General features: G+C 43.4%; 1 protein-coding gene across 2 annotated transcripts in view; it reads right to left on the bottom strand.

The window, feature by feature from the left end:
* Nucleotides 1-15,294, bottom strand: part of CYYR1 (cysteine/tyrosine-rich 1) — a 55,233-nt gene extending 39,939 nt beyond the window's left edge. Inside the window, exons 1-2 of one of the 2 annotated variants that reach the window (XM_014938027.1) lie at nt 15,224-15,294; nt 14,842-14,944 (exon numbers count right to left, since the gene is read on the bottom strand). In XM_014938027.1, the coding sequence (XP_014793513.1) occupies nt 14,842-14,944; nt 15,224-15,233 (113 nt within the window). In that variant the 5' untranslated portion in view covers nt 15,234-15,294. Of the gene's footprint in view, nt 1-14,841; nt 14,948-15,223 lie in introns of both variants that reach the window. The other variant, XM_014938026.1, reaches the window with a different exon arrangement.
* Nucleotides 15,295-15,568: the final 274 nt, after the last annotated feature.

Below are 15,568 nucleotides of genomic sequence, written 5' to 3'. Positions count from 1 at the left end.
CCCACAGCCCCGTGATAACCATGTAATTGAAGGCTGCACCAAAGTACACAAAAGAAGAACAAATTAAGGTCACAGAATCCCCCTTAAATCTGTCATCTGAGAACTTCCAAAGTGCATTCAATTAAAATATATCTTTTGCATACACATACATTTAGGACCAGGGATTTTGCATTCACATCCTAGGTCCTGACTGGAATTGGAAAATTTTCAGTGCTAGTGCTAATCCCTGAAGAACCTCACTGCAAACAGCCCTCATTACATGATAATTCTTTGCTGCCTCCACTTTTTTTGACATGTCAGCCAGTTCTTAATCCTTTTAACTTCTTAATGAAGGAATAGTTACACAATGGCAGCGTCCTGTGGAAGGTCACTGATCTGTCCCTTGAGAGCGCTTCCCTGGCACATGGCATGGAGAATAGGGCTGGGATCCTGCTCACAGGAACAGACAGCTGTGGGACACAAACCTTCTGGGAGGATGGAGCTTCCAGCCTGGAAGAAGCAGCAGCAGGAATTTAGGGCTGATGCTGCTGCAATGCACCTGAAGAGATGTCCTGCTTGCGGCTCAGCTCCCTGGGCAGAGGCAATGACAGCTCCCACCCAGGGGCTGCAGCCCAACCCTCCTAGGGATGGCTAAAAGAGTTGGGGTTCAGCCTGGAGAAGAGAAGGATCTGGGGAGACCTCAGAGCAGCCTTCCAGTACCTAAAAGGGGCCTACAGGAGAGATGGGGAGGGACTCTTTGTCAGGGAGTGGAGCGAAAGGACAGGGGTAATGGTTTTAAATTGAAAGAGGGGAGATTTAGATTAGATTAGATATTAGGAAGAAATTCTTTCCTGTGAGGGTGGTGAGACACTGGAACAGGTTGCCCAGAGAAGCTGTGGATGCCCCATCCCTGGAAGTGTTCAAGGCCAGGCTGGATGGGACTTTGAGAACCTGGTCTGGTGGGAGGTGTCCCTGCCCATGGCAGGGGGGTTGGAACTCGATGATCTTTAAGGTCCCTCCCAACCTGAACCATTCTATGATTCTATGATGCATGCCTCCACACATCCCTGTCACATGAGAAGCACAGCATTGTCCCTCCAGCGAACAGCAGCAATGATACTGAGCCTACGCAAAAAAGAGAATGGAGAGCTTTTTCCTCTGAAGTACTATGGTCCTGCAGTGGACAGGATGCGCCTTCTAGCCCAACCTGTCTTTATTTTGGCTCCTGGGCCTGTTTGGAGCTGCTGCAGCGGAAGAGCAAATGCCTGGTGATAGAAGCCCTTCTGAGTGACATGCTCACTGCTGAGCCTTTCGTGTTGCTGCCGTCGCCATGAGCACTTTCCAAGTCCAGCAGCCGGCCAGGCAGGTGGGACAGAGACAAAAAGTAAAATCAGCTGTCTATTTTCAGAGAATGACATGGCTAAAAACCACAAGAAAAAAAACACTTGACTACAAAACAGGGGCCAGTTCGAAGTTCAGTCTCAAGCAACTTCTTAAGTAGGTCACAGCACAAAACCCAAAGCTGAGGATTTGAATTCACAGGGGGAGAATCCTCCAATCCCCATTTTATAGCACAGGCACCTGGACAGAAAGGTTTGTGTTGCTCTTGTGAAGCCAATATGAGGATTTTGTTGATAATACCACGTAAAAAGGTACTTCTCATACCTGAGCATGGCCAGGGGAGAACAGGGAATCCTTATGGTGATGGAGCCGCTGCAACAGTCTTCTGGACGGGTCAGAGAGCCTGAAAGATTTTGTTTGCCAATATTGGAGTAAAATCTCCTAGCTCTTCTCATGCTGGACCATACTTTCATCCAGTGTCTGTCAGTAGAAATCAAATGACTTGAAGATTTTGCCCAGTTAATTGACAGTTTGTATATTGTGAAACAAGTTGAAAAAAAGAAATAGAGTGATAAAAATATAGCAACAGCTATAGCAGTGCTACTAGTTGTTATGAAGAAGCTGTTAGTTCTGGCAGTTATTAAAACCATTCAACGCCACCAACAGATAACAGTAATAAATCAGCTGACTTGTTTCACATATCCACACATCCAGTGCTTTTTTTGTGAGCACAGCAAGTATTCAGCCTGGAAAAACAACGGCATCTCATTACAAAGCCCTATCAGCAACTGCAACGTACATTAAATTATTGACACGTAACGAAGCCAAAGTGAAAACCCTCACTTGAGGGGTAGCTCCTTCAGATTTAAACAACGGCTGCTAACTTGCTTTCCAGTTACTGATCCTACAGAGCAGTAACTGCTTTTATATCAGCTAAAAGTACCTACTTGCATTTTCCATCAACACAAGGGCTGTATACTGATGGGGTGGCCTTGGGAGCTGACTTGGAAGGTGCCAAGAGGGCACCTGTGCAGTAAGAGCATGTCCTCACCATCCCCTGTTCTGAGGGGGACCCTCTGGCCACCCCCTTGTCACCAGGTAAAGGTTGAGCACCAGGACGGACCAATGCACCCCAAACTGTGCCCTTCCTGGGGCACAGCACCACAGGCAGGACAGGGAGGATGAAATGCAGGTACCCACCACTGATGGGCAGCAGGGTCAGGTGTCCACCAAGCGAGCACGCTCAGGGGAAGAGCTCATAGCTACCGAGGTGCAAGCTGCCCTTTTCTTACAATTATGGAGTACAAATGCCGTCAGCAATTTTCCTTTAAACCCCATTATACAAGGCACAGCAAGAGAGAACCAAGCAGCACTTTTCCATCTTTGACACAGCCCCCACGCAGTCTGGGCAGCTGGAAGCTCCTCAGAAGGAGTCCTGGTGATTTTCTGGATGAGCCAGCAAGACAGCCCCACTGGGGAGCAACCACCCCATGTTTTAAGGAACAATAACTTCAAGTGACACAACTTCTTCACAGAAGAGATGAGTCAACCTTTAATGAGAGTCTAAGCCTAGTCATTGCAAGTTCCTGGGGTTATTTGGGATTGCAAGTAGCTCTGTGATGGCAACAAATCTCTGCAAGAAAAATAAAGCAAAAGTATACAGAAGCTTAACTGATGCTAACTCAAAGGTACTTGACTGTACCTGTACCTGACATATTTCAAATGACACGGAGAAAATCTACAGGCGTTATTTTTCTGAACTCCTAAAAGTATCTGACGATCTAGTGGGCACTCAGCACAGAGTGGTCATCACAAGAGCCTCCCTGCTGCCTCCCACCGCCCACCTGCCTAAGCAGGACTCCCCAGCATGGCTACCCAGCCTTATGGAGGGCTTTTGAGATGACTACTGGGGCATCCTTCTGGGGAATCACTCACAGACACGCAGAACAAACCTCCCTTGCAGGAGGTAAAAAAAAAAAAGACCCTCCCTCCTTTAAACAAGGATGCACGGCTCAAAACCTCAAACAAAGCTGCTTTGTAACTTGCCAGATCAGAGTGATGTACACCAGGGCTGTCTCCCTAGCAGTGCACCGGCCAGTTGACACGCAGAGGTGACGGTCCCTGCTGGATAAACAATTCTGATCATCATCTGCTGGGCAAATGCCAGCCTGAAGGTCAGCTGGTAAGTAGCTGTTGTCCACCTGTGACCGCAGAGGAATACGGGAGACAGACCCTGTACCTACCAGCTTGCTGAGAGCTGCAAAATGTTTGATCAGCCCAGGCCCAACGTGAAACAAATTCTTACATTCGTGTCTAATGAGAAAAAACCTTCCCAGGTCATCAGATGCATCCCCTGCTAGCACGGGCAGCTGAGCCATAAAGGTCACTTCACGAGCTGCTCACGCTTCCTCACACACCTACTTCAGAAGAAAGAAGGACTAGGGAGGGGCGTGAGGAGCATGCAGGAAAAACTTCCTCTCCTGAAGGAGAATAAGGAATTTCAATGCAAAATAAATTATCTTAGAAGACAGTGACAACGTAAGCTTACCAAATACAGACGTTAAATACCATAGCTCCCCTCCTAGTCTCAGCACATTATCTTAATGTAGCATATTATTCGAAACATACAGCAGACATGCCACTACGTTTACAGCACTCCTGTCATATAGCCAATTTGAAAGTGTTATTGTCAAGCTGACATTTTACTACATTTCTGGAAACATGCTAATTCAGCATTAAGTTTTGTTCAACAATCACGAAGGCTCAGGAACAAAGACATATTGTGCTTTACTTCAGACAATTTTTAATGTTGCTGAAAATGGAGAATGAGGGCCATAACTTTTCATCCCTCCCCCAGCCCCTTGAAGCTCTATTTTTTTCACTCTCCATTGGAATTTACTATCAAATTATCCCTGCAAGTAGCCACTGGAGGAAAGCAATGCGAGGTAAGCAGATTGGTGATCCTGTCATCCATTTTCATAATTTCAGTTTATGTAAAATAGGCCAGCTATTTCCAAGCCAAACACAGGGTTGCCCGCCGTGGACTGAACAAACAATATTAGCTTTCAGCCCTGTAAATACATTAGCTATCATCAGACACAGCCTCACTGAGGTCTTTGGGGACTAGGACCACGCAGCAGAGCAAGTGGTCGGCACACTGCAGTGCGGGAGAAGCTGTGCCCCAGAGCAGAGATGTCGGCAAACAGAAGAGCAGACAAAAATAACTGTTGACTTAAAAGAATGCAACGTTTGCAGATGAGATGCTCAGACAAAATAGGTTTGTGGGAAGGTTACTAATTACTTAGATTAGATTAACACCAAGGCTTCCCACTCACAGCTGAAAGCTCTTTTGTACTGGACATGGCACACAAGGCCTTCTCACACACAAGGCTGTTCTCCATCCCAAGAGGTTTTCATGGTTTTCATCTAAATATGCTTATCCACGGCATATTCAATGTCTATATTCAGACATCAAACTTTGGCTTCAAGTAATCAAAATGCTGCCCACAACCCAAACAATTCGTCTTTATTTGTGGCAGTTTATACTGCTTTCAGAACTGAGGAGGCATCACCGGCAGGAGTACACACTACGTGGATGGCAGACAGGCAATGATGCCCAGACACTGCTGCCTCACCTGAGAGAACATTGTGAGCACAAGGCTGAAACAACTGACAATTGCAAATGTTTTTAAGCCCTTGGAAGATAATATGCTACACAAGTGGAAAGCAAAGGTGATGACAAAAATGCTGTATTCTTTATACAAAACATTGCACAAACAAAATTCTTGTTACTCTTCCAGGAAAATCTCAAAGATTCCAAGAGATTTATTTCAACAAGGTCTTGTACATAATACTGTTAGAGTTGCTTTAGTCCCAACAATGAAAAGTTAAGTGTTAAATTTATACTGGCTGCCTTTTTTCTCTTCTCTTGGTTTACATTTCCAAAGCAGCAGATGAGGAGAGGCGCAAAAGCTCGGGGACTTGAAGGATTTGATCCAAACAAAAGAATTAAGAGCTACTGTCATGTACAGTTTAAATATCATCATATTATAAGTGCTACTTATGTATAAGTAATTAATTTTGGGTCTCTCCACTGCTTGTCTGAATTCTCCTCAGTCTGCTATGAGAATATTTCTGCCTTGAACTCCAAACACCCAGCGCTGCCGATGGGCACCACCAGCGAGGTGCTTCAACAATAGAGGTAACAGAACAGGATTGTAACGCCAGCCAGTATTCTAGATGGTTTTAGTGTTGTTGGCAAAGTAGAATTTCAGAAGAAAATGTATTAGAAGATAACAAGGCTCTGTTCTGTACCTTTTACTGGGGAGGAGGAGGAATTCCCAGTGGTGAGGGGAGGGCAGGACACTGCTTAGGTGCGGGCCCTCTCTAACGCTGTTGTTGGAAGGAGAAAGTCAAATGCACAGGCACAACAAGAACAAGCAGCACAGAACATCAGAGACCAACTGCGGTTGATGTGGTAGCATAAGCACAGACATTTGGGACTGCATTGTACATGTTATTCCTAGTTTAAACACTGGTGCCCTGTGGGCTGCTCAGCGGCTGGAAATAGCTACAGGGCAGCAGTACCCTAATTAGACCTTCATTAGATCACCTTGACCACGGACTGTAGAAAGGACTGGAGCAGAGATAGTTTGCACAGTCCCTTCACGCTTCAGTAGCAGTGTACCAAGTCCACGAGGCACCTAAAAATAAGGTTCACTGCGTCTTGGCTGATGAACAGATGTTTCAACAATAGCTGTAGATCCTTAGTACCTCTTGTGCTTGTGACAAACTGTACCATGGGCCTCAATAAAGAGAGAGAAGCTGGAACATTCAGCATTAAACTAAGCCTCCCTTGTGAGCAAAAGGAATAACTCCATTTAATGATAGCAGTAAAAATCTCTTATCTGTGTGGATGAGCCAACAGAGGGAGACACGATGATGAAACATGCCTGTCCAGTTTGTGGTATTACTGCCTCTCCATCCCATACTAAACACTTACATAAGTCAGTCCCAGGAGAAATCTTTGTTACAGGGAAAAAAAAATTCATTTTTCATTACAAGGAAAAAAAAAAAAAAAGGTTCTTATGGAAGTGGAAGTGATTCTCAAAGTAAACACCCCAACTTTTTTCTTCATTAAAAAGAAAAAAAATCATTGATAAAATTTCATAGAATTTCTAAAGATTACATTAACTGTGGAATTTCTATCTAGTTGAGGCTATAAATCTCGAAGGAACTTGTGGCTGCCCTGTGAATTAATAGTTCATTTCCTTTAATTTTTAATAACTCACTTATATACGCCAAACTTTGTTTCTCTCCCTTAAAGAGGAACATTAAGATTAGAACGAGAGTTTATCCTTCTAGGACAATATTGTTCAAATATTGAATTAGTGCTACAGGTTTTATTTGGATTGGCTGCAACTTACACCGTGCACAGCACCAAAGGGCCCTCGTGCACAGCTTTTGACCCAGAAGTATCTTCATCAATAACCCTGCTCTGAGTTGGCGTGGTATCGCTTACTACGGAGCAACCAGCACAAACCGCAACAGACTAATCCTCTGAGAATCCCGCGGGCTCAGTGAAACCTCAGAATTAGCCAAATAAAACAGGAATTCTCCAGCTTGGGGTATGCACTGGATGTGCAGGGAGTGGATGAGTCAGCTGCAGTAGGATTTGTCCCGCGTATCTCCTGACCCTTGAGGAGTGACACACCTTCCTCAGTAGCTCTTGAATGGGGAGCAAGGGAGCGTGAAGTAGCCAAAGGTACCATAGTGATTGAAAAAAAAAAAAAAAAAAAAGAAAGAAAAAAAGGTTTCTTTTTTCTAACACTTGGATTCAATAAGGTACTTGAGCTTACAACTTGTCCCATTAGAGCCAAGTGCATGAAATCCCCACTGAAGTAATTAGCTTATTGATTTCAAGATGATGAGCACTCTGTCCGTTGCATCTACTCACTGCCTTGAAGTTACAAATGCATTTATGTACTTTGCAGGCACCCAACAGACTATCTGAATTCTCTCACAAGCTTTGGATGTACAGATGACTAAACAAAGTTACAGATTCTTATCAAATTCAGAGGCAGACCTCTCCCCCACTTGAAAAAGGGAAAGGTGTGTGTATGTGGGTATAAAATACCAGACAAAAGGTAAAATTGCTATGAAGAAAGGACAGTATTCTTGTGATCAACATAATCCCCAGGCTCACTCTTTACGTCAGTCTTACTAAGTGTTAAGAAAACATTTATCTTTTACATGACCAAACCTTATGGGAAAATCCTACAGGCTTCCAAAACAGACCACTGCAAGTGATAAACACAAAATTATCTCTCCTTTGCACTGAAAAATCTTTTCAAAATAAACAGTGCGGTGTAAGCAAGTTAATTTCACTGAATTCTTTATGAATGTTTATTTTTCCCTTGTAAGAGTTTTCTGTAAGCCACAGAGAGCATTACAGTGATTTATACCTTAATGCTTCCATTTTCAGGCCAAATTCTAACAATCTTCCAAATGATGAAAAACAGATGATCCACAGGGACGTCAACAACTCAAGTTTTAGCACAAAACTGTTCTAGACTTTTTTTTCATATGAACAACTGAACTTGCATGTTTAAAAGACTTCCAGTTTTCACTAAAAAGAGTATTCCAGTTCTTATGGATTTCTACTATAATAAAATCCCCTAAACTTCACAAAATGATCAAACAAGCACAAGAACCCGACCCCATTAGTCCCAAACATTTCAAAACAGTTAGTCAGACACCCACACCCACACCCCCCCCCCCCCCCCAAAAACAAAAAGGGGGGGGGGCATACGCAAGGATCAAAGCATGAAGTCATTTTTTTCACCCCAACTAAATCAGGCAAGGAACTCTTTGAAGTATCTTTTTTTTCTCAAAAAAGTTAGCCAACCCCCCCCCCCCCCCCCCCCCCCCCCCCCCGAAAAAAAAAGAGGTGGGAGACTTGAAGCAGGAGCTATCTTTTGAGAGCTTCTGTTTGGCAAATGGAAGTTTTTTTCCCATTCTGAGCTGCTTGTCACAACACAGGGTCAGAAATGAAAACACAAAGGGCTAAAGAAGAGGCGCCCTGTGCTGGTGCTGACAAGGGTTTCCTCTGCAGCTGTTGTTAAGAGCAGATACTGCTCTGGTCGTAAATCTGATCGCACATTCTCCGCTGAAGGATATGAACCGGGACAATAGGCATGGAACAAAAAACAACTGGAGGTTCAAACACTTTGCAAAGGTCACATTTCAAATACCAGTTCTCTCTCCAGCAGATATTACAAGGAAAACGTGGTCTGTCTCTAAGCTGTGGTTAATCTACCCCCTGCACACAGAGAGCTGGGTACCTCTCTGGCAGAGGTTTTCCCAGGCTGGAGCACGGACAGCATGCTTCCACAGGTACTCCAGATGTTGAGGACCGAGGATTAAAAGGCTGAACTGCTGTTCACCTCTTAGGCAGAATGGGAGGGAAATGGTTTTAGTCTAATTATCAGAGTCTTGCCCTTGCTGATGACACGTTTATAGCCAGCCCCCAGTACTCAGCACAAGCATCCTCAGGCTCTGCTCCGTGTGCTCATTCAGGGAGACTCACCTGATCAGAAGCCACAACTCAAGCCAAATGGGAAAAACAACTATTGAACCAGGCATTCGGTGCACCTCTGGCATCGTATCAGAAGTCACTGTGCCAGAGACATGAAATGGCAACTGCCAGGTAAATTACAGTTTTACATATTGTCTCAAAGTGCTTCAATCATGGGAAGTTGTTAATATTACATTGATGAAGAGGAACACAATTTTCTTTTAAGCAGAGTACCATACAACTGTAGCGCAGACATAGACTCAACCCCAACCCATATGCTGCTTCACATATTTACTGTGGGATGCCTGAAAGTGTCTATTTTTAATTATCTGGAATCTACAGCAAGTGCTAAGCTTCCTGAACTTTTCTTTTTATTCACTATGAACTCCAGAGTCTGCATCTCTATATTCCTGTTAAAATGTTAATTCTGTCCTCCGGTGCACTCTTCCTCCATACCCACCCTCCATCCCATATTCTCATATCAAGTGAATCACCTTAAGGGACATTCTTCCTTTCATGAACAAAAATGGCATTCTCTGAAGTCAGCTGCTTTTCTCAAAAGTACTACTGGCTATAAAGCGCTTCACGTCAAATGCCACACTGAGATACATCACACACGACTTTTTCTTCAGTTTTTCAGGCTGAGGCATGTACGCAATTTTTACGCTAAACGTACTCTCTGCCTCTTTTCCTCCCATTCTCTCTGTCTGCCTTCCTTCCTTCCTGCCCACATTGTGCAACCTCTAGACTTAAAACAAAAAACCCACCCAAAAAAATCACCCCCTCCAACACATTAAGTTCATGTAAATAACACCTGATATTTCAGCGGTCACGGAACAGGCTGTTGCTTCCTCATTTTCCCTAGTAAGATTTTTTCACCTACTCTCTTGCAAATCACCATCCATTACCTGTAAGAAGATTACAGTTCTCTAAAGTTTTTATTGGCTTTGTCCTCCAGTTACTTTTGAAGTCCTTGGAATCATAAGTTTTATTTTGTTTTGCTGTTCTAAATAAAAGTTGCCTTAGAGTAAGTCATTGTGAAGACATTTACCAATAAACTTCATACACTATGCAATGTAATATAGCATCATTGCATCTTAGCTTTCTTCTTCTCCTTAAGCCAATATTCCAGTTTACTACCCTTAAACATGTACCCAGGAAAATATGGACCAATCACCAGGGCTGAATATTTTATCAGTGAGTTTTCTTAAATAGTGGGCCAAACCTGCATGTAAGCCCCTTCATTTGCACTGAATATTCATCTGGCCCAGCAGTATTCATTTGAAAGAACAGCTGGACTATTTTTTATTTATTTATTACATTATTTACGTGGAATCTGGGATTATTTCACAGCAACTCACAGCTGCTGGCCGTGATGTGAAAGAGGAAAGGCAGCATCCAGAAGCAGCCCCAACAGCATGCAACTACTGACATCGCTGCCCAGAAAGCTCCCTGTGGCTCACAAGTTACCTGTGGGTGATGATAAACACAAGGCACAATGTGGTGGAGAAGACTAAGCCCACAGAAAATCCACCCAGATAAGCACGAAGGCCAGATGATTTGGGATCTCTCAGAAGCAAATACAAAGAGCACTGTCAGAAACACACATATAAATTTGGGTTCTGCAGAAGAAATCCCTTTTGTACTGAGGAGCTCTGGGGTTTAAGGCTGGAGCTGAAGGCAATAACCAGATGTCTCCCAGTTCCTGAGTGGCAGAAGGCAAAACGCTGCCGGTTGGTTAGTTAGGGAGATACTGTTGATGTGAGCAAACCTGGAGCATCTGTCATGGAAAAACATGCAGCAGTCCTCCTAATCCTTAGCCTGGTGGCAAGCTGCAGAAGCACACAGAAACTGTGAAAAGGTCAGTCACAAATGATTCAATAGCTTAGAAACTAGCTGAGGAGGAGGAGGTCAGTTTGAGTTTCTTGACTCAAAGGGCTGGGAAGATGCTGATGGCTGGGAAAGGTGCCTCCACCCTTTCTGGTGGGGAGTGAAAAGGTGGGCAGGAGGAACAGTCTCAGCACTCAAGCATCCCTGTACCTTTTCCTTCATCCCACAGACACACCTCTTATGTCATGCAAGTCCAAACAGAAATTCGTAATTTGTCCAAGAAAAAAAAAATAATTTTTAGAAGGGCTAACTATTAAGCACTAGATGCCAAGCAAATAAATAGGAGGAAATGCATATGCATCAGAGGAAATAATGACAGGCTGTAGCTATTGAAAACTAGTAGGAAGGGAAATATAGCTGGAACATTAACGTTGTAACAACTTGCTCTGAAAGGGTATGTGAAGGGGGGTGAGGAGGATGAAGGATGTGTTACTTGACATTGGAGATGCTCATGGGATTGCAGATGACTCAACCACAGACCTTGAATGCTTACAGATTATACCTGTAGCCCAACTAAAGATGGAGTTATTGGAACATCTCTTACAGGCCCCGAAATCCTAATACTAGAGTGAGGAGATAACTCTGCATCTGTTCTTCATGTGTGGAAAGAAAAACAGGCTAATCACACATGCACACAGCCTGGAGGATGTTTGCTGAAAACCTCATCTGACTAAAGAAAAAAAATTCCCCGGTGTCCTAAAAAGATGATGATTTCTTACAACAGAAAATTCTCAAACCCTACGTGGAATATCTCAACATTGAATCTCATTTTAATGAGTGAAGAGAGTTAATTAATCACCTAAAAGCTACATGCAACTTAAGTATCAATGATCACGAACAGGTCACACTGCCTTTGTTTTAAAATCAGTATATACACAATTGCCTGGTGTTTATAGTCTGTTTGCACAATTGCTGGCATATAGGTCTACAAAAAGAAGAGCGAGAGGCATGAAACAAAAGAGAGAATTGGTTAAAAAGAATCTACTGCACACCAAAACCGCAAGAGAGTCACACTTGTGAAGAAAACCATCCCAGAGAAGGTAAAAAGCAGAAACTTCAGAAAGACATGCAGATTTTTAAAGAACGGAGAAAGCAGAGACATTAGTGGCAAACAAATGAAGAAGCATAGGCAACCTCTAAAGAAGCAGAGGAGCCAATACAGCCCTGAGGCCTACTAACAGCGTTGAAGACAGTGAAAAGGCACTTCTGAAAGCACCCATGCAGATCAAGCCCATTGTCTGGTGCAGACAGTTGGATCAAAAATGATGACGTGGGAAAAGAAGGATATATAAAGAACAGCACTGAGTGGAGTTATCAGGACACATCGTTTGTTGGATTAAAAATGGTTCTCTGAGAGATTTCAGTACACAGTTGTTAAGCAAAAGATGTAAGCAGATAGGTCACTAGTGGCCATTTCCAAATTCCAGGGATCGTGTCTTCTTCTAATGCAATTTCATTGGTTTGTCATTTTGGGGTGGGGCAACATGAAACTTCTGCAGGAAAAAAATGCATGTAAAAAGAAAAAAAAAAAAAAGAAGACCAATATAGTGCCAAATAATGAGAATGGAGCACAGTTGAAGTCTCATCTTTTTTGCAATGCAACTAAAGGTAGTAACCCTAGCAGAGCACAGTTTGCAGGCTTAAAGCAGCAGACATGCTTTGGACACTGTGACTTACGGACTTAGAGCTGTAACAAATTGCTAAATTCATTTCTGTCTTCTGTGATCAACACAGATAGCTCCTTCAGAATAGGGACTCAAAGATAAGATACAGGAAAAAATAATCCAAGCAAGGCTTCTGTCAAAACCCTGTGCTCAGCCGTGCTAGCCACACTTCAAGAAGGAAGTGAAAATACTAGAGGGAGCTCAAAGGAAGGCCACAGAACTGACCCCTGGGCAGGACAAAACAAAACAAAGCAAATCTTACATGTGAGGCTGACAGAGTTCACCCAGCTCAGCGATAAGGTTGAGAGCTGTCATGATGACTATTTAGGGCCACATTTCAAACTTGCAGATAAGTTAAGAGCTGACAGTAGGAATTTCAACCTTCGTTTCCCAGCAAAATTTCCCAGCAATGTTAGTAAATGAACTATAGAACAGTTTACCAGGACAGATGGTCAACTCATTAGTGCCTGAAGTTTTCAAAATGAGATTACACATGTTTAAAGAAGACACGCCCAAAAAAGGGGGAAAAAAAAAATATGGCTCAATCACGCAAAATGTCAGGTCAGAGGAGTATAATGACTCCTGACTGGTCTTTGAGTCTATGAATTGGAGTACTTAACCATAAAAAATTTGAAGAATCAAATGTCTCCGAGACATGTTGTGGCAAACAGCCCTTGTAAGAGCCCCTCCAGTATTCAAAACCATCCAGATACACACAAACCCTTCCAATGCGTCAGAGCCACTGGCACCCGGCTCTAATTCAATAGCTGTTTACATTTGTTAAATAAACATACAAAAGACTAGGTGTCAACCTGGCGCCGAAGGCATGGTTTCAACATTTCACCAGTCACTCTAAAGAATCACCTGGTCGATTCTTTCCAAAGCAGAGCTCTGACATTAGGCTAGATAAATGCCAGTGACACTCACACAGAAGCGGGACATGAAATCCACTTGCCCTGTTGCTCTATGGGAAGCCCCCTTCTTAAAATGTGATATCCTATGCTATTGTGTCCATCATTCCTAACCACATGTGAGCTGGAATAAGGTATTCAAAAACTGCACCTGCTTCCATGCATATAAATGGGAAAGCAATTTTGGAATGAGAAAAGAAAAAAAATATCAAAGCAGACATTCCCTAGGTGAGCTGGGGGGGGGGAAATCACTTGTCATTCTCCAACAGTAATCAATCTTAAGTACCTGCTTTTTTATTTCCAGAGGAATGAAGGATTCTGGTGCTCTATCATCATTTTATTTACTTTAGCTCAGGAAGTGTCTGATCTGCTTTAAAAACTGTGGATCAATTCTGTATTAAAATACCATCACTCTGCCTACTCCTTCAAAGTGCTATAAAATATGCTGAAGGGAACACTGGCATGTTCCCCAGGTACCACGGCTAAAACAAAACCTGCAACAGAGAAGTCTTTTTAGAAAAAGCAGCTACCGCCTTCCCCCTCACTCCTCCCCAGGCACTGAGCAGTCCATATGACGTACCTCTTTTTCCTTTTCTGGTTTTAGTCAAGAATAATAACCAAAAATACGTCATAGAGTGCACACTAAAGTTGGTGGAGTTGACGAAACAGGAGGTAAGATGCTCTGTCTTGAAAAACAACATTTTATGTTGCAAGTTTGTCCTTGCACATGAACATAATACTTAAAGGTTGTGACTTAAATTAAGCCCAGAGCCTAGAGTCAGGTCCACTAGCACACAGGCTTCTCTTCTTCCTCACTGACGCAGAGCTAACAGCTGCATTGGAGCCTGTGTTTTTCATCAACAGTTTACTCCTCTATTTTTCTCTATATAGGAAATATTCATACACACCCCATTTCACCTGCTGTGGGTTTTTTTTAAGCACTGTGAAACATGCTATTCATACTGCAGTGCTAAAGGGTCAGATTGCCCTCACCTGGAATCTATTCAATAAATTACATCGAAAGTCAAAACACCATTTGACAAAAACAAACAAGTCAATAACAGAAAAAAAAGTACTCAAAGAAAAAACAATCTCAAGTCCAAATCATTTGAATAGTGGTTTGACTCAGGTATTGTAACAAAGCATTTCAGCAAAACCCACAAGATTTCTTTTCACAGTCCTTTTCATCCGAAGAGCTTGAAACAAAGTTCTCACCACCTCTAAAGCTTATGTCCACAAATTATATAACTGTAGACAAGCTAAGGACACAACCCTCAATTTTAGCAAGCTTTCTGGTATGTTTCAAAAATACACGCAACATGAGACTTTAGGGGCATACCGATGTTGTTACCAGCAAGCTAAAAACCAAACCAAAACCAAAAAAGCCCAAACCCCGCCACCGTTTATTGTCAAAACAGTTTCCCACAACCCACTTTTACATCAGCACATGAGCTTTTTTCTAAAGCGCAAATATACTTACGAAAGGACATTCCCAATGTAGGCATAATATGAACAGCAGTAGGGAGTAGTCCCATCACAGCAGTAAGCTTTGCAGTCATTATCACACTGAGCCAGACAATCTTCTGCTGAATAAAAATAACATTCATGCGGTCAAATGGCAGCAACAACAAAATGCTGTACAGCACAGCTTTAAAGAAAATACAATCTAACAGTTTTATACAATCACAGGACTTCACTGGAGGCGCGACCTGACCCTGTAATCCAAATGGCAGCCCGTTCCCACTCATTCTGCGTTTCAGTAGGAAGTTCAGAGTTAGGTGCTTTGTGTACGGCTCCTTCTCGTATTTAATCACTTAAAATAATAAAAGACCATTTTGAAATATCAAGACGCCACGGATCACCTTTTTCCATTCCAGCAAGGAGTCCGGAGGGAAACCTGAGGCGGGTCTGGCTGTCTCACTGAGCTGCAGGAGAGGAGAAGGAAGCTGCCTGGGAACTGGCTGCCTCTCCCAGCCCCTGCCCAGCCCTAACCCCGGGGTGTAAATCAGAGCTGCCTGGGGCTCCCTCCTCCCCTGCCAGCTGGCAGCAGCTCCCCTCGCTCTGCTCCAGCCCCAGGGCCGTGGCCAGCGTGGCACAGCAGTGCCCAGCATGGGGGCCAGCGGCACCCTCTCTGCCCCGCTGCCAAGGACTGTCCTGCTCAGCTGGGGCCACAAATGTTTCCAGCAGCAATGCTCTGCAGGACAGGA

This window comes from Calidris pugnax, unplaced genomic scaffold (genome assembly GCF_001431845.1).
Source record: "Calidris pugnax isolate Ruff unplaced genomic scaffold, ASM143184v1 scaffold25, whole genome shotgun sequence".
Classification (NCBI taxonomy): Eukaryota; Metazoa; Chordata; class Aves; order Charadriiformes; family Scolopacidae; genus Calidris; species Calidris pugnax.
This window is presented reverse-complemented; position numbering and strand designations above follow the sequence as displayed.